At 38.7% G+C, this 22043-nt stretch overlaps 1 protein-coding gene across 4 annotated transcripts in view; it reads left to right on the forward strand.

Moving 5' to 3' along the window:
* The first annotated feature begins 93 nt into the window (after positions 1-93).
* flt1 (fms related receptor tyrosine kinase 1) overlaps positions 94-22043 on the forward strand; it is a 38595-nt gene continuing 16645 nt past the window's right edge. The window contains exons 1-11 of one of the 4 annotated variants that reach the window (XM_051882219.1): positions 94-411; positions 4009-4105; positions 5429-5640; positions 6622-6746; positions 11351-11513; positions 11605-11741; positions 12983-13154; positions 13338-13455; positions 13578-13747; positions 14135-14279; positions 20084-20204. In XM_051882219.1, coding sequence (XP_051738179.1) covers positions 354-411; positions 4009-4105; positions 5429-5640; positions 6622-6746; positions 11351-11513; positions 11605-11741; positions 12983-13154; positions 13338-13455; positions 13578-13747; positions 14135-14279; positions 20084-20204 — 1518 coding nt within the window. In that variant the 5' untranslated portion in view covers positions 94-353. Of the gene's footprint in view, positions 412-4008; positions 4106-5428; positions 5641-6621; positions 6747-11350; positions 11514-11604; positions 11742-12982; positions 13155-13337; positions 13456-13577; positions 13748-14134; positions 14280-17785; positions 19120-20083; positions 20205-22043 lie in introns of those variants that run through there. The other 3 variants (XM_051882221.1, XM_051882222.1, XM_051882220.1) reach the window with 3 other exon arrangements.

Here is a 22043-nt window from a genome sequence, read left to right on the forward strand (position 1 = left end):
TGATTAATGAAGTAGAGGGGACACACTGGAGCAGTGCAGAACATCGGGCCCTTGTAGGTCACGTCAGTCGCGCGGGATGGGTGTGTCGATGAGCGTCACGGAAGCTCCGGTGGCAGTGGGAAATGAATAAATCCCAGCCCGCGGTCATAATGGGCAAGAGTTTAACTGGAATTCATGCGTGGTGCTCCTGCTTCAAGAGTTCATACTCCGGACAATACAGAAGTTTCTTGTAGTCCATGTGAAAGCGGAGTTTGGTGTTGTAAGGTGAATTGATTCTCTGGAGTATTGGAGCTGCAGTGTTTCCTTCATAGGTGTTCATCTCCAAGCAAAGGACCTCAAGCAAGACCAAGAGAATGTTCGATATATTATTTGTGATGATCTTTGGACTGTCAGGGAGTGTTCTAACTAAAGGTAAGTTGTTGTTGTTGTTGTTTTTTTTTTTAAGTTTTCACATTAAACATCTAAGTCATAAATTTATTTTTCACGTTGCTCAAATACGCAAGTTGTTTCATTTTGCACCAAAGCGAAACGATGAAGAACAGTTTGGGAATGCGCGTGGATGTGAGTGTGTGGCATTCCTCAGTACCAGCGCATCATTTCTGTTTCATGATACCTTGAGAGAAGACATGTACTAACTTGTTCGAGTTGTTGTTGTATTTTTAATATATTCTTGCCTAACTGGTAATTATAATATGACAAAAGAGAAAAATGACGCGCCAAACGCAAGAACATTACCCGCTAAATCGAATGTGCTACTATTTATACTTTTCCAAGACTATGGCAAGCCAATTTAACATCTATAACTTAAAACTAACTAGTATCTATTTTTGTCATTAGTAGCGACATTTTTTTATTAGCCGACTAGTAATTAATATGACTAGTATCTATACAATTAATCACTATACTGTCCATACTAATAGTCTGAATTGAATAGTTGATATCTGAAACTCACCCAATGACCAATATATATATCAGCCTACACATTGTTTCAAGAAAAAATAAACAGTTAATTGTCACTGTCTGGATTGTTAAGTAGTATCTAATGATTTGGTAATATCTAATGAACTAGCTAAATTAAAAATGACACTAGTGACTATGGAATTAGAATCAGAATGAGCTTTATTGCCAAGTTAGTATGCTTCTATAAGTATGCAAGTATGCTTATACACAAGAAGTTTCTCTCAGAAGCTTCCAGTGTGAAGAAAGAAAAGCAAGAAGCCACAGATAATAAAAGTAAAATAAAGATAAGTGAATAAAAATGCATATAAAAATAGACAAAGTAATGTATGTGCACAATAGATGAATATGTATATACCATTATATACAAGGGAGATACAATAATGTACAAGAAAAGTATAATTACTACTAATAACAAAATAATAAGTACTAATATAAAAATACACATCAGTTAGTTTTATGAAATAGGCCTAAATTAATGCCTAAACGGCCTGCCATAACAGGACAAGTTGTTTTGATAGTAGAGACCTCTCAGCTCTTACTTAGCGTCCGTCTTCAATGTTTGGCCCCGGTTGAAACAGAGAGGGCGTTATTTCCTGAGCCTGATGACTTTGTGAAATGGAAGTTCTAATATAAATGACTTCGGGGTCATGACCACCGTGAGGCAGGAACCAGCGCTAATCAGGGTGTTATAGCTAAAACAGACCCATGGGGAGGAAGCAGGGGGTGAAGCGATGTACTGTCCGCAGTGCGTGATTATTAGTGCTTTATTGGTCAACAACTCACCACTCACATCACAGGATGGACAACTGAACTTGAATAATGGCTAAACGTGTTTTAGGCATGTCCTTTCTGCGCGTTCAAAACCATACAGTTAGAAATATATTTGGCAAAATTAAATAGAATATCGAAAATAGAAAGATTCCTAAAATGCACTAATAAAACAAGTTCACTAATAAAATTAACAAACCTAAATAGCTATTAAAATTTAATGAATGCATTAATGCACGTAATAATTGTAATAATAATATTTTTATATGAGGTAGGCCTATTCGTTTAGCTTTTTCTAGATAAAATTAAAGGTTCTACTTTACAACACCTTATGGGTTCAACAAAGAACCTTATCAAGAACCATTTCCCTTGTATTGAATTGGCATTATGTGCACTATAGTGCATAGATTGTTTCTAAAGAACTAAAGAAAAGATATGTCAAACGTTTTTCCTCTAAAACCCGGTTTGGTTCATTAACCATTTGGGCTAGACTAGCACGTAAATGACATAGACACATTTTTAATTACTTAATAGTTTTTCTATGTGTACAGTTTTACGAACAATTTTACAAAGCCGTCTTTATAGATTTCGTTATATTTTTACTGTTTGTGATAAGTAGCCACTCCAATAAAAGACTGAATAATTAAAAGCGCAGAAATTAGCCTTTAAATGCGTAGCGTTGATAAATTCGTTTCCTATGATTTTCCAACCATAATTAAAGTCACTTTCAAGTGCATGCGGTGTTTAGGGTCTACGTTGACTTCAGCCAGATTTACATTTAGCCCTGGTTCGTGTTTAGTCCTGTCGTGGCTGTCCTTTCTTTCTTGCTCCGCTCTTTAAACTCTCACCTATTCATTAGCGTTTATTCAAGCATGACGTGTAAGGTTTGTTGAAATTGGCAAGTTTTCGTCCTGTCATTAGTGCGCGACGCTTTTGTTGATGGTTTCTGAAACGGAACCTCAGCGTGTGGACCGGCTGATAACGAGCATGTTTGAATCCCATGCGGGATTCGCTGTGGGAAAAAGTGCTTGACACCTACTTCCTTTTTTCATTGGTCTAACTACAATACCATTTTAATGTAAAGACTGCGAATGGCCTGCGTATAGCGTGTGAATAATGGAAAGGAAATGATGCTATACGTTTTTAATAGCAATAAACAATGGTGAGAGCGGTCCGTATTTTAAAGGGCACGTCTGAATAGAGACAAGATGTTTAGAATCATATTGAATTATGTGCCACCTTAACCCACAATTAAGTGTTTTTTTTTCTAAACTACTACTAAAAAAAAAATGCAGTATGCAAACGCTAATTTTGATTTAGTGCATTTGTGATTACAAAACGTGATTTTGCATATTAAATAGGCTATTAATGTCACAGCATCACGTGGATTTGGTAAATCATTTTAAATAGGCCTGTAAAATTATTCAGTACACAATATTTCAGTCTTTACGTTCGTTATATATATATTCAATGGGCGTCCTGACCTTCAATGCCTTATTAATCAGATAAATAAAATTGATGCATGTTATAGGCCTATAGATTTATATACATATATTATGGTTTGAAAAGTTAGAAATAAAAATTAACAATTTTAAACAAGACAGCACTGCACTTGCTCAGAATCTGTCTGATACATTTTTTAAATTAGAACCTTAGAACATATCCATATGCAAAGTTGAAAAACTTACTTTGAAAACCCTAATACAATTTATTAATTAATTAATTTATTCTGTAGGTTAATAGATATAGAATTGGATCTGTCACAATATAAAGAAGTAAAATATTGATGGTATTATGAACTCAGTCTACAGCTGATAGGCCTATTTACCTTATATTTATTTATTACCAACAGTAAAAAGAAAATAGAACTGGATGCATTGATAGGTTTTTTTTTATATAAATAATATTCGTTAAAATTTGCACTGATGTGATGTTTTCTGATGTGATTTATTCCATCAAACTCCCTTATATTTGATGTATTACCTTTGCCTTGTAAAGATCCTTAAGAACCTCTGAACATTACTCAAAAATTGCCCTTCAATAACACCCTTGAAAAAGTAATGCTGTGCTCAGAATCACCTAAAATATAACTCTATAAGCAGGAATCATGGGTCTGCTTCTATGTAGCTTTAAAGCTATAGTTTGATAAATGGCATGCATACTGTATGTTGTGTAAGTCCTACATGGACTATCACTTTTATCACCTGAATGTGGTTATTAAAGCCTCACAACGTCTTATTCAGCAGCCTCTAACATGCCTTTGTGTTTTCTATCTGAAAGACACAGACACAAAAGGGAGGTTCAGTTCTCCAGTGTTGGATGTTACTGAGAAGCAGCTTATTATAGAAAGAAATCAGACACTTCAGCTAAACTGCAGGTGAGTGATGTGTCATACAATCTCACGGTTAAAGGAGGATCACATGGTTAAGAGTGGATCATGAATTTTCGAATGAGTAACATATAGCTTTATGATTAACAGAGGTGATACTGATTTTGGCCAAGAGGAATGTTGAAATACTAAGTAAAAGTTTAGAGTGAGAGATTATAAAATGCAAGCATAAAATTTGAGAATGAACCAGTTACAGTGGGGTCCAAAAGCCTGAGAACATAAACTGGAATAAGTTGGGCTAACTCAAAAAAATTGAGGTAATCAGTTACATCATTTTTTTTTATTATTATTTTTTTTAGTTATGATGTTCCCAATTTTAAGTAAGCAGAACTATCAAGTTTTGAGTTTGTAGTACTCATGCGTGTTAATTGCTCCTAACTTGAAGTACTGCGTTAGCTGACTCATACATTTTGATATCAATTAACATAAAAGGTTTAGTTAATTAACTTTTTTATTTTGAGTTCTTGCAAGTTATTTACTTCACTTGTCACCATGATGGTAACCATCCAAAAACCCACATTAACAGAAACTCTTCTAAATTAGCGTAACAAAACATTAATTACTAAATCTCCAACTTAACATTAATCATGCACAAATAAAAAAACATTATATTACATTTAATTTTTGCATTTACTCTCCCTTTCAAGTGCGATGGGAAAAGCATGCTGGGATATAGAAATCCCAGCCCAGTTTCAGTTAAATTTAAATTAGTCTAAATTAAAAGAAATGAGTTCATACAACTCAGAACAATGAAACAGTTCAGTTTACCTGAAATATGTCAGTGCTGTGAACTCAAAAGAAAAAGAAAGTTCTAAATACTCATAACAGTTAACTTAACTGAACTAATTTGTTTAATTTAAGTTTGTCCTACTCAAACCAATGAAGTATTTTGAGCGTTAGGGTTTACAGTGTGAAGATGTATGATTCATAATTTGATTTAAACCTTGAAATAAACAGACCCCTTTGTACAAAAGTTCAGAAGTTCTTATGCACAAGAGTCTCTCAAATCATGTTGGAGAACATGATCATGAGTTTTTACACAAACTTGCTTTTCGCGTGATGCTGTCATTAAAACAGAAGGAAGATCTTTGACTAAAACTAAATACCAAACCATAAATTCATGTTGACTGATTATTTACCTCACATTCTGTGCTTAAAAGCTTTTAATATGTAAAATGTATAATAATAAATATTTCGCTAGTGGTCTCAGACTTTTAGATCCCATTATATGTTGATCACAGAGATGGTAACGTGATGTTTTTGATCATTTAAGAATAAAGTTCCTGTTATAACCCAAATTTGATGTTTCAGGGGACGGTGGGAGCTTCAGTGGGTTTTGCCATCGGGTGTTCTGAAAGTCTACAATGGCACAGAGATAAAGGAGACTCAATGCGGGAGAAAAAATAACCAGTACTGTAGTCGCCTGACGCTCAGTCCTGCTTTAGCCCAACACACTGGCTCTTACCGCTGCCGGTACCGCCAAAAGCAGCGCAAACAGGCCTCGGTGTATGTCTACATAACAGGTAAGATGCTTCAGGTGAACGCTCAAACCCTTAAACCCTCTCTCTCCAGCCAGCATTCAATAGCTTGACCATCTCACTGACCATTTTTGTTGCTTAAAGCCAAACAGGAAGTCTCAGGAAGCAAATAATACCTAAACACCATTTTCTCTCGAAGCAACATATCCGACTAAGTGAGTGTCTGGCACGGTTTCGCACTGGCATTTTTTGTTTTTGCTCAAACAGTAGGCTGTCCTCCCTCACTTCTGACTAAATTTAAACTATAACTTTCATTTATGTGCTACCTCGAGGGGACAGAAATAGCCCCAGCTGTTGAAAGGCTCAGCTCTTGGGCAGCCTTTCCCAGGGTACCCGGCCTTATCTATCTCCCTCAGCCCGGCTGTCCGTATCCTGTGCTGCTCTGGGGGGAGGGACACTTGGAGACGAGGATAGAGGATGCGATGTTCTTCTTGTGTATGTTTGTTAGGATGCGTGTCTGTGCATGGGAGTGGGCACCTTGAGGGCATTCCGGGGCAGAAGAGGCTCGGATCCTCCCTGGTCAGGCATTAAGGAAGGCAAAGGGGTGCCCCAGGTCATTAGGTGCGGCCCCCGGTTAGCCAACAAGGCCCCTGAGGACCATCAATCGCTCTTGTGGCCATGTCCATTTAACCTCACCCTTCGTCCTTTATATTGAATCAAAGCACGACAAGGAAGCATCCAGCAGTCCTTGGGGTACTTTTGTTAAAATGTTCAGAGATTTTTTTCTGTTCCTTTAATAACAGCAGTGCACCAAACAATGGGGTGAGCAACACCCAAAGCCTTTCATTACCACAAGAATATTGCAACTGAGGCGAAAGTGCAACCAAGAAAACAACAGAGAGAGAGAGAGTGTTTGATAACAAGCGAGCAATCTCCCTGTATTTGTTGCTGACTCTAGATTGTTGTCAGCATCTACTGTTTGTATGTGGTGTCTGTTTGTGCCTGACCTCAGCATTGGCGTTTCAGATAGCCAGCGGCCGTTCGTGAAGATGCAGTCGGAGATCCCAGATGTGGTGTACATGAAGGAGGGAGAGCCGCTGGTCTTCCCCTGCAGAGTCACACACCCAGATGCCAAAGTCTCGTTGGTCAAGGTGAGTGTCTCAACTGTGATTCAAACAGATTATTTCATAAGAGACATCAGCCTTCCCTCTTCCCAGCTCCAAGTGCACTTAGGGCGTGTCCGAATCCACTTTTGCTAGTTTAACGATAGTCCCTATTCTCTTAATAAGTAATGGGTGTGTTTTGGGCATAACGTGCAATAAACCAATCAGAGTCTCATCTCCCCAGAGTCTCGCTCGCGCCATGGCATATTTGCTATTTACATGGCAGAATTTGCAAGCAGAAAAACTGAACGCTTCTCTAGCGAGGAAGCGCGTGAGCAGACCATCTACGGGACAAGCTGAATTCCACCAAAGCATTTTTATCTTTATGCACACATTGTTTGTGTGCTGCTGCGTGTCCCTGTGTGTGTGTAATAAGCAGAGTGTATGCACGGTGTGAACCTGCCTATAGGTGCATATTACTAACGCACCCTATATATAACAAAAAAATATTGCGCCACTGACTTTAGATTAGGTTTCTGTTGGTCAATGGCGCAGTTGCCTCAAAATAGCAATGCGCCAACAATGTGCCTGAACACACCTCGTTTTCAGACCAGCACGCCCATGGATGCACAAATGGGTGCAAATGCGTTTGCTATTTAAACGGCGTGGCACAGGACGTGAAAATGATAACTGCGTTGGGCTGAAACTAGCAAAAAACACTTGCTTCGTGCCTGGTGCGTGTGATAAGGCCCATAATCTTTCTGTCAGCACTGAACATAACATGTGAGTCTCAGCCAATCAAAAGATAGTTGATGTTTAATATGCAGGATTATTGACCAATGAGATTTGACAGTGGGCAGGGCCATCCAGAGAGCTAGAAACCCATTGCTGTTTAGAACAAAAACTTATTTATTTGGAAAATAGCTTTCATGATATGTAACTTAATTGTGGTATTTTATTCTGGTTAGGACATAGTGTCAATGTTCTTAACATGTCATTTCAGTCATCTCATAAACGCAGGCTTTTCATTTGTCTGTCAACACTGAACACAAAATCATAAGATATTTGATGTTCAAGGCAGTATTATAGACCAATAAGATTTGACACTGGGTGGGCTGTCCAGAGAAATAGAAACTCAGCGCTGTTTAGAACAAAAACTCATTTATTTAGAAAAGTAGCTTTCAAGACTTGTCGCTTGGTTGTTTTGTCAGAATTGCCATGGGGATGGGCATTTTATTAATTTTATCTACTCGAGTGTTCGACAGATACACCAATTGAGTGCGGGGTGAGGACAGGGGTGCATCTCCCTGTTACAAAAAATATAAAAAACTGTGAACTCTAAACTTATTTAGCATCAAGTTTCATCACTATGTGAACACTCAATAACGAACTCAAAGAAACACCCCCAGAAAGCGGTGTTTTTCCCCACTTTATTCACGTTACGTAATTACACACTGCTATTTTCATAGCCTCTGGCTTGACCGGTGTTCATTACTCACATCACTTTTTAACACCGTCAAAATGGTTATTTTAAGACCTAGAGTTATGTCCCATTCTCCTCCGTTTTGCTGTTTTTGCTACAGTAAAAGCATGCGGTCTGCGGTTGCTTTCTCAGAGTGTTTAGTCCTTTTGCTGCACTGGACTGAAAGTCGTTTTGTGCAGTGTTGGAGCAAATTGATGTGTGATGAATCTGTGAATCGATCATTGGTACTTTTGTCTGTGGCTTCCACTACCATACATGGAGTGCATCCTCTTGTTCTCATTCACAAAGAAGTCCTCTCCTTATCCTTATCTCACAATCACTCCAGGTTATAAGGGCAAGAAAGCATTTGTTTGTGCCAGTTCGGATGTAAGTGTGTTTGTGCGGGCATGTGCAGGGGATGTACAGAAATCTTTTTGGCTCAGCGTGACATGGATACTTTAAGCCGATGCTCAGAGTGAGCGGCGCCCACAGCTTCCTTTACTTGTTGGCACTGCACGCAGCCAAGGAGATGACGCCGAGACCACCTCACGCAGACTGATGTCTTCCACAGCTGCTGGCACAGACCTAGCTTTACCTATATTGATTTAAAAAGATGGCTTGCTATGCATTTATGAAATGATTAGATACGCATCTCTAGAGACATAGGATGAGTTCAAATATGGTAACGACTGTCTCGAGAGGGTTTAAAAAGGACTTAAGCGTTTCAGGATGAGTTTCAGATGAAAAGGGGAAACGGAAAGGAACAAGTTGACCAGTTCCCCGTGCGCTGCCTTTGGCTCCTCACATGCAGGATGGAAACTGTTTTAGGATATGCTAGTGATATGACATCCCTATCCTCCCTCTTTGCTCAAAAAAGCACTACATTTCATTTCTGTTTGCTTTGTTTATGTCCTGCTGACCCTGCGCACAGATATACAAAAGGTAATCACGCTATAAATACGAGTTCTCTCCACCCTTCTCAAAGTTGGACTGTCACACACTGGTAGAGTGTTTTTTTCCTGAGAGGATTTTGCACTTGGCAATGTATCTTTAATCTTGCACCTCTCGCGTAGGGAACAATACATAGGCGCCCGTGCTCTCGCTAAAGCTGTGAAAGTAGCCAGCGGGGCCCTTCCAGAAGCTGACCTGAGGGCCTAGCCGCAATGTCTATATCCTGTAGTAACAGGATGTGAGGAGATGGACTCGAGTCACGTTTCCACATCCTCGCCCTCGCACTTACGCATTAAACGGAGGGAGGGATGTTAGTAATAAGCTGGAAACCTAAGACTGAGGTGGGAATAGGTAGTATAGGTGAAGGGGGCACAATATAAATCTTGTCAGTTTTGCTCATGAATATTAATTAAGTGACATGACGTTTGATCCCTTTTTTGCTGAAATTGGCACTAGAAAGTTGCTATCTGTACCTATCGCTTCCCACTTATGTGTTCATTCCAGTGTTATTTTAGTGCTATTTATATACTATTATAGTATTTATTAATGCAGTTTTATTTTTTAAGTCATTTTAGTACTTCAACTAAAAACTTATTTCATTTAGTTGCCAACATTTTTATTAAAGGTAGTGCAGGCGATTTGTTTTTATAAACACTTTTTGTTACTCTGGTTGAAACTCTCTTCACATCCTGATAGAAATCAATAATAGAAGTAGTCTAAATATTAAAACATGGACATATATCGTCTAGGGAAGTCTCAGGACCAAAAAATGTTCGTCCAATCATTGCATTCGGTCTTCAACACTTCATCAGCGCGTTTCATAAGGCTATGCAGAGTTGTAGACAGTCACCAGATGCCAAAAAACAAACAGCAGTCGCCTTTTACAGTTCCTCCTGAACCAAAACAACTAGCTTATGCTGCGTTCACGGCATGTCGTAACCATAATTACGAGATGGTAACTTGTGACGTTCTAACCAGAGTTGTTCACGTCCTCAGACTCGGATTTATGCGTTTCTCTCAACACTATCAATGCCGAAATGTATCTGCAGCAGTCAGGTGGTACAAGTAAGGGCTCTGTAAGTTGTTTACGTTCATTATTATTGTAATATTATGTGGTTTAAGACATGAGGTAATTTAGTGCCGTCTCTCGTAATGCTTTGCAGACACATGTTGTGCGCGTTCATGTGTTTTGGAGGAGGCGTTGCTTTGGAGAGCGCTCTGAAGGGAGAGTGGGATCTTATGCTTTCAAAGCTAACTTACTATTGTTAGCCTCTCTGCAATTGCCTACCCTACCTTTAATAATCTAATATTTATATTTTATTATATTTCAGCTTTATTTCAATTAACAAAAATGATTTTTAATAGTTTTAGTTTTAGTTAACAATAACAACACTGGTTTGTCCAGTGCTTGGTCTTAAAGTCATAATCTTACGCAGCTACCAATCAAGCTGTAATTTTGTCAAATTGTGCAAAAATTTTGAAAATATTATGTAATTGTATGTATTTAGGATACATGAAATGCTAGCTATGAAATTCACCTTGGCAAGACAAAGGAGTTGAGCATTTTGTTCCAAAAATATTCAAAATGCCATTTCCACCACTGTCATTTCCGCCACAGATTGCACAATACATAATTTGTGACGTGGCGGAAATGACAGTGTGGTGGAAATGTTCATGATGTTTTAGAAAAATTACAGAATTGTATGTCAACTGTTTGGAAATTTGTCTTTTAAAAGAGTTAATTTTCTAACAAAATTAAGTCCACAAGGCCAAAAGTGCCCACATTTGAAGAGACACTGGTTGTTACGCTCCTGGGTAAAGGGCTTACCTAATGCCTTACCTAATGCAGTAGTGTTTCCTAGAAACAAGGAGATTTTGAGCAGCTCACACTGAGAGGAAAGCATTCACCTGATCCCCTGAGAAAGGGCAGGACACTTCCACAATGTCACATCTAAGCCAGTAAACATTTCCTCCATTGAACATGGAAGTAAACAAAATCATAACACCGCTCTCCAAGAATTTCTGAAGGACGATGCACTGTTGAACCCATTAGAGTCCTCGTGTGCGCTGGCCACATGAGATTTAAACTGAAAGTGCAAGTCTGTTTTTAGAATCCACACCAGTGGAACATTTTAGAGCTTTTCAAAGTGAAAGCAAAAATCTCTGCTGTACCTAAAAGAAATGCAAAAGCTTTTGTGTAACTGCTGTTTTTTAATAATGATTTTTCTTACATTTTCAGTTTCCTTTCCACGTGTTAACTCCTGATTATAGAAACATCATCTGGAACAGCAGGCAAGGCTTCACTATCCGTAGTCCAACATTCTTCTACATTGGGCTGTTTTCCTGTGAGACTCTCGTCAATGGAGTCAAATACAGCAACAAGTTCTTGACTCACAGGCCAGGTAAGAGCTTAAGGTTTTTTTGTTTTTTTTTGATTAACTAAATGGTGAACCAAATTTTGATTTACAAACCTAATTTTCCTTCTTTTTGCAGTAAATAAAATCCTGGACGTGTATTTAAACAGCACGGGTTTGGTCCACACGTTACAGGGCGAGATGTTAGCACTGAACTGCACCGTTACAGCTGAATGGAACTCCAGGGTGTCCATTACCTGGACATACCCACAAAAGGTGGGTTTTTACCCAGCATGCATTTGTGCTTTATGAACTGCTGATTCTAAAATCTTTATTCTGCAATTAAAAGTACACTATGTAACTTTTGGCCCTCTAGTGGTTAAAAACAAAACTGGATTGTGCTTTGGCTCTGCGTGACTGTACGGATGAATATGGTTATCTTATTGCTCACGAAACATCAGTTTAGATGAAAAGGATCTCAAGCTGACTAGCTTAAGACTTTACTGTAGCTATACCCATTAATAGACACGGTGCTTGAAATAAATTCCAGCACAGCGCTACAACAACCATAATGAAATGACCCTTCACAATAGATAATGTTTTACCAGTGAACTCTGTTAGAGTGCTACATTTATCTGTTCAATAAAATACCTTACTCATCTGTCGAGAAATAAAAACACCTTTCAAATTCCACATTTCAAATTCCTTATTTCTCGCCTCTCCGAAAAGCCAAGCCAGTGTTGATTCTTGTTTTATTACGAGCTCTATCGCTTTCTCTTTTTGCCAGCAGATGCAAATGCTCTGTTTGGCGTTTTTTTTAAAACGGGTGATTTCCCGGAGGATGGAGATTTAGCATGCTTCATGTTGACCTTTCTTGCTTGTTGTGACAATGAACCTATACCACTCCCACACCATATGCTCATATCCTAATAGCAATCACTATGTTAAATGGTCTAAATGTATTTTTATAAACATATATCGTCTTTGGAAGGCGTAGGACCATAAAACGTTCATCGATCCTGCGTGTTCATATGTTTTGGAGGAGGCATAACTTTGGAGAGGGTTGGATCTAATGCTTTCAAAGCTAGCTAGCTATTGCTAGCCACTCCAAAACAGTGTTGCCAATTGCTTTCAGCTGAAAGTAGCTAAAACTGGTCACTAAATGTCGCTAGATGACGTCATACTTGCGAGTTCACTGATCTATATTAATATATAGATCAGTGGGTGAGTCACAGAATCTAGATAAGGTTTGTCAAAGACATTGCTAGATCTGTCGCTAGGCTTTTGAAAAAAGTCTCTAAAGGGACAGGGTAGTCGTTAAATCTAGCGTCAAAATCGCTAAATTGGCAGCGCTGCTCCAAAATTGCCTAACCTGCCTTTAAGTGTTTGAAATGGCCAGTAAATGTACAGCTCTTTTGTAGCCCTCATTTCCTCTGAAAACCATTTGTTTATATTTTTCTTGTTTGGAGCAAAATGAGTGTTTGTGACACAGTTTGCTCTGTTTGTTTATACTTCAGGCTAATGGATCAGCCACTATCAGCCGGCGCATATCAAAGAGCAGAACCAACATGCTGTTCTACAGTGTTCTCACCATCCCCAGACTGAGCAAAGCAGACAGAGGACTCTACAAATGTCATGTGACAAGCGGTCCATCTAAGCGAGACACAAATACCACGGTTATTGTCTATGGTGAGTTTTAGAATCAGTTCCCTTGTTGCTGGATTCAAATTTACTCTGAAACAGGATCAAAGTTCAGAATTATACAATATATTCACCATACCAAACTGCTGAAATGATTTTTTTTCCATCTGAAATATATTCATCCACATGTATGTTTCTGATTGTCATATTTTCCTGTCTGTCTGTTCCTAGACCAGCCTTTCATTCGACTCAAGCACAAAAATGGTCCTGTGGTTCAGGCTTTTGCTGGACAAAAATCTTTCCGTCTTACTCCAAAACTAAGGGCTTTCCCTGCACCTGAAGTCATCTGGTAAAATCTCCTTTTAATTTCATTGTTGAGCTACTAAATAGATGTAATATGATGTTTGCAGATTAAAGTGAACAGAAACAACATATTTGGAAAAAATCTCAACAGCTGAATCTGTTGCTTAGGTTGAAGGATGGGATGGTTGCAGCCGAGCGGTGCTCCCGTTACCATGTAGACGGGTTTTCCCTGGTTATTCGGGATGTTGCAGAAGAGGACGCAGGAATCTACACCATCCTTACTAGGATCCAGCAGTATGGACTTTTCCAGAACCTCACACTCACATTGGTGGTAAATGGTGAGACTTAACATAAAGAGATCTTTCTTAATATTATAGGACTGTTTTTTCCAAGTTCCTTTTCAGATCCATATTCAACAAAACAGTTTTTAACTACTCTACTACTAACTACTTTGAGACAAAAGGTTTTAAAAAATGTGAAAAAAAAATTATTACAAATATTTATAGTTTTACTATATATATATATATATATATATATATATATATATATATATATATGTATATATATATATATATATTTTTTTTTTTTTGGCTCAAAGTGGAATAAAATGTTTTTTATTTTATTTTATTTTATTTTATTTTATTTTATTTTATTTTATTTTAATTTAATGGAAACTATGACAATGTGACCTAACTGCCTTTTCTCTTCTATCAAAATGTTCACAGTGAAGCCGCAGATTGGAGAGAAGACAGTGTCCTCTCAACCTGGGACAGTCCAGCGAGGTAGCAGACAAGCCCTGCACTGCACTTCTCACGGTGTCCCACCACCTCAAATCCAATGGCTCTGGCATCCGTGCCCTCCGAAAGGCCTGTAAGTTCACCATCCAAGCAGAAACACAATAATGTTTATCCAATATGAAAAATAAGGCAGTGATTAATGCACAGTGAAATCATATAAATGCCAATCACATACAGAACCTTCTTAGTGTGTGCTAAAGCCGCTCAAATAATAAATTATTTGCATTTTTTAGGAAGGTTATGGTCTCCTTGTTTTATTCAGGCCTCTGCAAGCTCTCTAAAACCCCATTTTATTCCACACTATCATGTTTTAAAAAGTGAAAGCATTACAGTGAGCTTTCTAAAATTGAAAACGTCCCCAATGACTGACTAATCGTGTCCTTATTGCTCCTTAGTCACAGAGGAAAGGGATGCAGTGAAGAATACTGGGTCAGGGCCAAAAACTCAGTCACTTTTAATTTAGTATTTGATCCAGGTGAAAAAACACATGCGAGACAATGTAATTTTGCTAGGTTTGGATTTCCCACACTAGACTAAGTTAGATATCCTCTCCATCATTGCGTAATGTCCTGAAACCATTTTAAACAGTTCAATTATTTCACACTGTACCTGGTCACAGTGTGTTTGATGTGTTTTTTTAGAATGAATGCACATATGAGTGGAGACATGTGTCTATATTTACACACAGACACACACACATGTATGTATGTATGTGTGTGTGTTTTTGTGAATAGAGACCTGTTTTGTCTAATTCAGCATGTGTTCAGACAGGGTTTCCTCTTAGCCTGCAGAACAGATGCTTGAGAAGGCCTTTCATGTGTGTGTCTCTATTCATTTTTGTGTGGATGCAGACGCTCGTGCGTATGTGTTTGTATTTGTGTGAATGTGTGCCTGGTACAGTCACAGAACTGAATTTAACTCCCGAGTTGAAAGTGCAGAAAAAAGCACTTCAAAAGAAACCAGTTCCGTGCTTACAAGCACAATTTGTTCGTTTCTAAATCAAACACTATGATTTAATGAACTTCCTGTGCAGAATGCTGGCTGTTTATTATTGTGATTGCTCAGACGCATCCTGCCATGCCTTCTTCAATGTCTGACACACCACATATCCACCGTTCTCATGAGAAAAATTTAGCAAGCATTACTCAGAGGAGATCATCTCACAGAAACACCATTCCACATACATTCCTGACTTACTCCCATATAGACACACACACACTGAGATTTTGGTTGCACTTTAAGTAACGTTGCACCTACATGTCAACTAACTCTCATTGGAGTATTAGTAGACTGTTAGGGGTAGGATTAGGGTTAGTAGAATAAGGGGTTAGGGTTATTAAAATAAGGAGTTTTGATGTTAGTAAAATTAAATTGACATGTACTTACAAAGTCATTTATAGTCAGCAGAATGTTTGTTGGGGGACATTCATTGTTAGCAGATATTAAGCAGACAGTCTACTAATACTCTAATGAGAGTTAGTTGACATGTAGATGCAGCGTTACTTATAGTAAACAGAATGTCTAAAGGGGACCATCAAAATAAAGTGTTGCCAAGATTTTGTAATGAAATCCACAAACCCTGAAAGTAACTCTTTAGTATGACACTGCCTTTTCTACTCCAAATTTGTCCATTTTTAGGTCATGCTTCCCCTTATTGTACTGTCATTGTGACATGTTAGATTGGTGATATTTTCTTGGCCTATTCTTTGAGTGCTTCCTAAAAGAACTAAAAATGAAATGTCACTGAGAGGAAAAGTCTTGTTGGCTGGAATAATGCGACAGACTCCCTGTATGTGCCAGCCGTCCTTCATGCATTCTTAAAGTGATAGTTCACCCAAAAATGCAAATTCTGTCTTCATTCACTCAGTATTGACAATGTTTGGTCCCTATTGGCTTTCATTGTTTTGACAAAAACAATTGAAACATTTGTCAATGTAACTTATTTTTTGTTCTGCATAGAGTCTGTGTTATTTATCATTAATATACTATTAATAGTTTTTGATAATATTTTTAATGTTTTTATTTTTATATTTTCTGTTTTCATTTAAATTTTAGTTAATATTTGAGTAAATGTGTGTTTTTGTCATTTTTATAATTTAAAAAAAAAATATTTCTATATATATTTTATTAAGTTTTAGGTTATTTAGTTTTGGTTATGTTAGTACTTAGAACTTAAACTAATCATAAATGAGAAATGATGCCTTGGGAACTTTCTGAAATAAAATAAATTTACGTTTACATATATTATTTTTCAGGTAATGATTTATTTATTTATTTATTTTTTTCAGTTTTATTTTTAGTTAATGATAATAACCCTGTATAGAGGTTTGGAACAATATTTTTGGGTGGACTGTCCCTTTAAGAAATGCTTTGGTGTTCTATTTGCGCTCCCACATGGAATCTGTAGCCACAAATTTCCTTGGAATTAGAACACTCATCATTCACAAAGTTTAATAAAAAAATAAATGAATTATGCTTTCAGTTACCAATAAGTGTCTACTACACTTAGTTTAAAGGGTTAGTTCACCCAAAAATTAAAATTATCTAATTTATTACTCACCCTCATGTCATTCCACACCTGTAAGACCTTCGTTCATCTTTGGAACATAAATTTAGATATTTCTGATCAAATCCGATGGCTCAGTGAGGCCTGCATTGACAGCAAGATAATTAACACTTTCAGATGTCCAAAAAGGTACTAAAGACATATTTAAAACAGTTCATGTGACTACAGTGATTCAACCTTAATATTATAAAGCAACGAGAATACTTTTTGTGCGCCAAAAAAACAAAATAATGGCTTTTCAAAAATATGTAGTAATGGCCGATTTCAAAACACTGCTTCAAAGCTTTACGAATCTTTTGTTTAGAATCAGTGGTTCGGAGCACCAAAGTCTCGTGATTTCAGTAAACGAGGCTTCGTTACATCATAAGTGTTTTGCAATTTCAATAGTTCACGTGACTTTGGCAATTTGATACACGCTCCGAACCACTGATTCGAAACAAAAGATTCGTTGAAGCTTCATGAAGCAGTGTTTTGAAATCGCCCATCACTAGATATTGTTGAAAAGTCGTTATTTTGTTTTTTTGCCACACAAAACGTATTCTCGTCACTTCATAACATTAAGGTTGAACCACTGTGGTCACATGAACTGTTTTAAATATGTCTTTAGTACCTTTCTGGGCATTTGAAAGTGTTAAGGATCTTGCTGTCAATAGAGGCCTCACTGAGCCATTGGATTTGATCAAAAATATCTTAATTTGTGTTCCAAAGATGAACGAAGGTCTTATGGGTGTGGAACGACATGAGGGTGAGTAATAAATGACAGAATTTTCATTTTTGAGTGAACTAACACTTTAACACGTATGCTAAAATGCAGGAAAATGTAGGAAATGGCCACATCTGGGTCTGCCTTTTTGATATCATTTTTTATAATTTGCATATTTATTTTGCTGAGATACTCTTCATTGCATCCATCAAAGTTCAAAAAGTATATATAATAATAAAAAAAAAAAAAAATGAAAGCACTGTGTAAAGCTTGATCATTGAAAGGTATTGTATGTACGTTCTGTTGAGAGGTCTTGACTGGCTGGACCCTGACTCAGGCCCTTATTCTTTATAGCAGCCCGGCGCGGCTGGCCTGACGCTGCGGTGGAGGAGGCCCAGGGAGAGTGGAGTTGTGGGCCGGGCCGGCCTGATAGCGGCTGGATGGGCTTGAGCTCGGCCATGGGAACAGCAGCACTCTTATCTCAGCCAGGCAGGAGGCGCAGACGGGCTTCCTGTGCGAAAAATCAGAGCGCTTTTCCTCTCGTTGTTTGGCTTCCTCCCCGACGCGAGACAGCTTCCCAGCAGCGTGATTGTCCCTCCGTCTTCAAACGTGGCACAGTCCGCTTCCTCAGGAGCTTGATCTATTCTTGAGAGTCCCTGATCCCACACACACACCCTCCGCCCCACTTTACTGATCCCCCACAATCCCCCTCACCTGTCCTGCCACACTCACAAATAACCCTACAACTGCCAGTGCCCTTTCTTATCCAGCCACCCCAGAGACGTGACTAAAAGCAGGCCTTCTCACAAGGATCCAGAACAGCTGGGCTCACACAGGACGGAGAGGCTGATATCTCTGCACCCCTGGAACTACGTTCTAATTTATTCCCTTTTTTATTGTTATTGTTCAGAGACAGTTTTTTCTGCTCTTCCTCTTTCTGAGCGTGATCCCCATCCATACACTGCCTGGTGCTGCTTTGCTTTTTGTGTTCTTGAGTGGTACTATAAAGGATGTATGAACCAAGCCTCCATCTCCAAAGCCCAGACCATCAGTTATAGTTCTAACATCCACAAAAGCTGTGAGTTCAGATTGTACAAGATGAAAATATCCTGTATCTACTATCTTGACGTGAGCCAAGGAGGGCAGAGAAAACCAAGGCTCGCTATTTGGATTTCTCCTTTTTTTTTTTTTTTTTTCCAGACTGGATCTGGCCCAGAATGCCTGCTGTGTAGGAGTTCTGATGGGCCAAAAATGAATGACAAAAGCTCTGTGTCATCCTATATGTCAACTTATGTCACACTCTTCCACTTTACGGTGATGCTGTGTATTACAGTTGCTTTATTTTGTGCTGAAAAAGGATCCTGCCTGTTTGTATGCAAGTGTTTGTGTGTCGAGTGAGTATTTGTGTGTTTGTTTCTACTCTACGGGTCTCTCCCAATGTGATTCGTCCCTTTTTATACAGATTGTCTATGAGTAATATATGATTCTAATATTTAATAATTTTATACAACTAACTTACTTATGGTAAATATCAATAATTGCCAAATGTGTAAGAACGCTGATAAAAAAATGTATTTTTAATATCTAATGTATGTGTTTATATCAAATGTATTTGTTTTTGCATTAAATTTGCTTGAAATTATTTGTACAATATGGTCTGTTTGGTTCTAAAAACTGCATATGTGAAGTTCTCACTGATGGCAAAGGTGTAGCTGAAATGTTTCTTGACTGATGCTATTCTAGACAATAAAACAGAGTAGATTTCATAATGACCCACTCAAGTCAGTTCGTAATACTGTACGCAGGCACACTGGGTACGTGGATGAAGGTGTGTGAATGCAGAATGAGCGAGGTTGTTTGTGGTAAAACAAATGGGCGTTTGAAGTCTCTGTCTCTCTCACTCCGTGTGTGCGTGTCTGTATGAGAGAACGATTGAGCGACTGTTCCCGGAGAGCCGTGGGAGAGTGGACTGTGTGTTTGAGAAGTGCTGTTGTCATGATCAGGGTGGGACATACGAGGACAGAACACTCACTGTCTCAGCCAAATAGGAAGAGCAATCAGAAAGAGTCGTCAAAGCCAGGGAGGGGTAACAGGGCGGTGGGCACACAGTCACGGACAAATACCCATCACCACGGCCACCATAACCTTGCTCCAGAGATTAGAGACCTTAAAGAATTGGCATGGATAAGATAATGGGATAAATGCCTAGAAGTTGGTGTGCAAAGTAGATGAGAGGTTGGAACTTCGGAAGCATGGCCGGGATGATTTACAGGCAGGAAAGGGAACACATCCAAGCCCCACACACTGCTAATTAAGGAACACTTCAACGAGTGTCACCGTATCCTGATACGGATGAGACGCGCGCACACACACACACAAACTAAAAAAAGAAATTCCGAAAGAAATTCCAAAGAAAAAATTCCATAAGATGACTAAAGTGAAAAATTAATTCCCAAGAGACCTGTGATAGGAAGTTTCCGATCTTCCCCTTTCGGGCCACAGCTGCGCCACACATCTGTCTTGTGACATCACTGCATCGACACTTGTGAACTGAGAGTGCTGTCGTTCTCTCTTCCTCTTTCTCGTCCTCTGTCTTCCTCTCTCTAAGATGTGAGAAGCCTCCTCCTTCCTCCTGGACTGCAGTCAGAGAGAAGACAGAAGTCACGTCCACCCACAATCCCATCCTGACCATCAGCCACAGACAGGAAGTGTTAGAAGGGAAGAATAAGGTGAGTGTTCTAGTGGGTGGACTGATCATAGGGGACAGACAAAATGAATACGCAAGAGGGCACACAAGAATGCAAAAGTACTCCCCCGGGATTCACATAAGCAACACAAGGGCATCTGCTCTCAGTTCTGTGGAATTACGTGTTCCACCAAATGTCTCTAGATAACAGCAATCAAGTTCCAGTTCTATTCAGTTCTGTAGGTGGTTAAACACGTGTCCTTCCTCTCTGATTACTGGAACAACATTAAAGGATTTATTATAAGAATACACCATCTCCATCCTGCACACATGTTCCTGAATCAGCATTGTTGGTGCAGGAACAACAATAAAATAATAACAATAACAATATTGTTAAAATAAGGTGCTAAGTAATGAATAAAATAAAAATGATAATCAGTTTCAGTTTTTCAGTTCAGAAACACTGAGTGAACAGAATCCATTCTCTCACTCCCATGGTGAGAGATATTGTTGTAAAGTCTTAAAAGTAATTGATTCTATGCTGTGTAGGGATTTTAGTTTAACAAATATTAGAACCTCTTATACAAGAAACATGTGGGAACAGAATCCGATGGTGAGCAATCTGGCTGTCTGAATTCATTTCCCCACCCCCATGGAGAGATATGAAAGTGAAAAATGAAAGTGAAAGTGACGTTTGGCCAAGTATAGTGTCCCATACTTGGAATTTGTGCTCTGCATTTCACCCATCCAAGTGCACACACACAGCAGTGAGTATTGAACACACACACACCTGGAGCAGTGGGCAGCCATTTTCTGCTGTGGCGCTCGGGGAGCGATTGGGGGTTGGGTGTCTTGCTCAAGGGCACCTCAGTTGTGGTTAATGAGAGTGGAAGCAAGCACTGTTCATTCACTCCCCCCACCTAAATTTCTGCCGGTACTGAGACTTGAACTCACAACCTTCGGGTTACAAGTCTGACTCTCTTACCATTAGGCCACAACTATTAGAACCTCCTTGTATAAGTCACATGGGCAATTACGAGCAAACCGACTGTCTGTATCCGTTCCCCCACCCCCATAGAGACACTTGTTATTTCATTGTTTAAAAGTTGTTGATTCTATCCCATTTGGGAATGGATCTTAGTATCAGTTTAACAAACTGCCTTCTTGTAATAAGAAGCATGGGGGAACAGAATCCGATGGCGAGCAATTCTCCTGTCTGAATCCGTTCCCCATCCCTATCAAGAGACATAATGATATAGTAGCTTAAAAGTTGTTGATTCCATCCCATTTGGGAATGGATCTTGACCAGTATCAGTTTAACAAATATTAGAACCTCCTTGTATAAGTCACATGGGTGAACAAAATCCGATGGCATGCAATCCAACTGTCTGAATCAGTTCCCCATCCCCATCAAGAGACATGATGATATAGTAGCTTAAAAGTTGTTGATTCTATCCCATTTGGGAATGGATCTTAACTAGTATCAGTTTAACAAATATTAGAACCTCCTTGTTTAAGACACGTGGTTGAACAGAATCTGATGGCGAGAAATACCACTGTCTAAATCCGTTTCCCCACCCCCATAGAGAGACATGTTAGTTTCATGGTTTAAAAGTTGTCGATTCTATCCCGTTTGGGAATGGATCTTAACTAGTATCAGTTTAACAAGAACCTCCTTGTATAAGTCACAAGGGTGAACAAAATCTGATGGCATGCCATCCAACTGTCTGAATCAGTTCCCCATCCCCATCAAGAGACATGATAATATAGTAGCTTAAAAGTTGTTGATTCTATCCCGTTTGGGAATGGATCTTAACTAGTATCAGTTTAACAAATATTAGAACCTCCTTGTTTAAGACACATGGGTGAACAGAATCCGATG

This window comes from Ctenopharyngodon idella, chromosome 23 (genome assembly GCF_019924925.1).
Source record: "Ctenopharyngodon idella isolate HZGC_01 chromosome 23, HZGC01, whole genome shotgun sequence".
Lineage (NCBI taxonomy): Eukaryota > Metazoa > Chordata > Actinopteri > Cypriniformes > Xenocyprididae > Ctenopharyngodon > Ctenopharyngodon idella.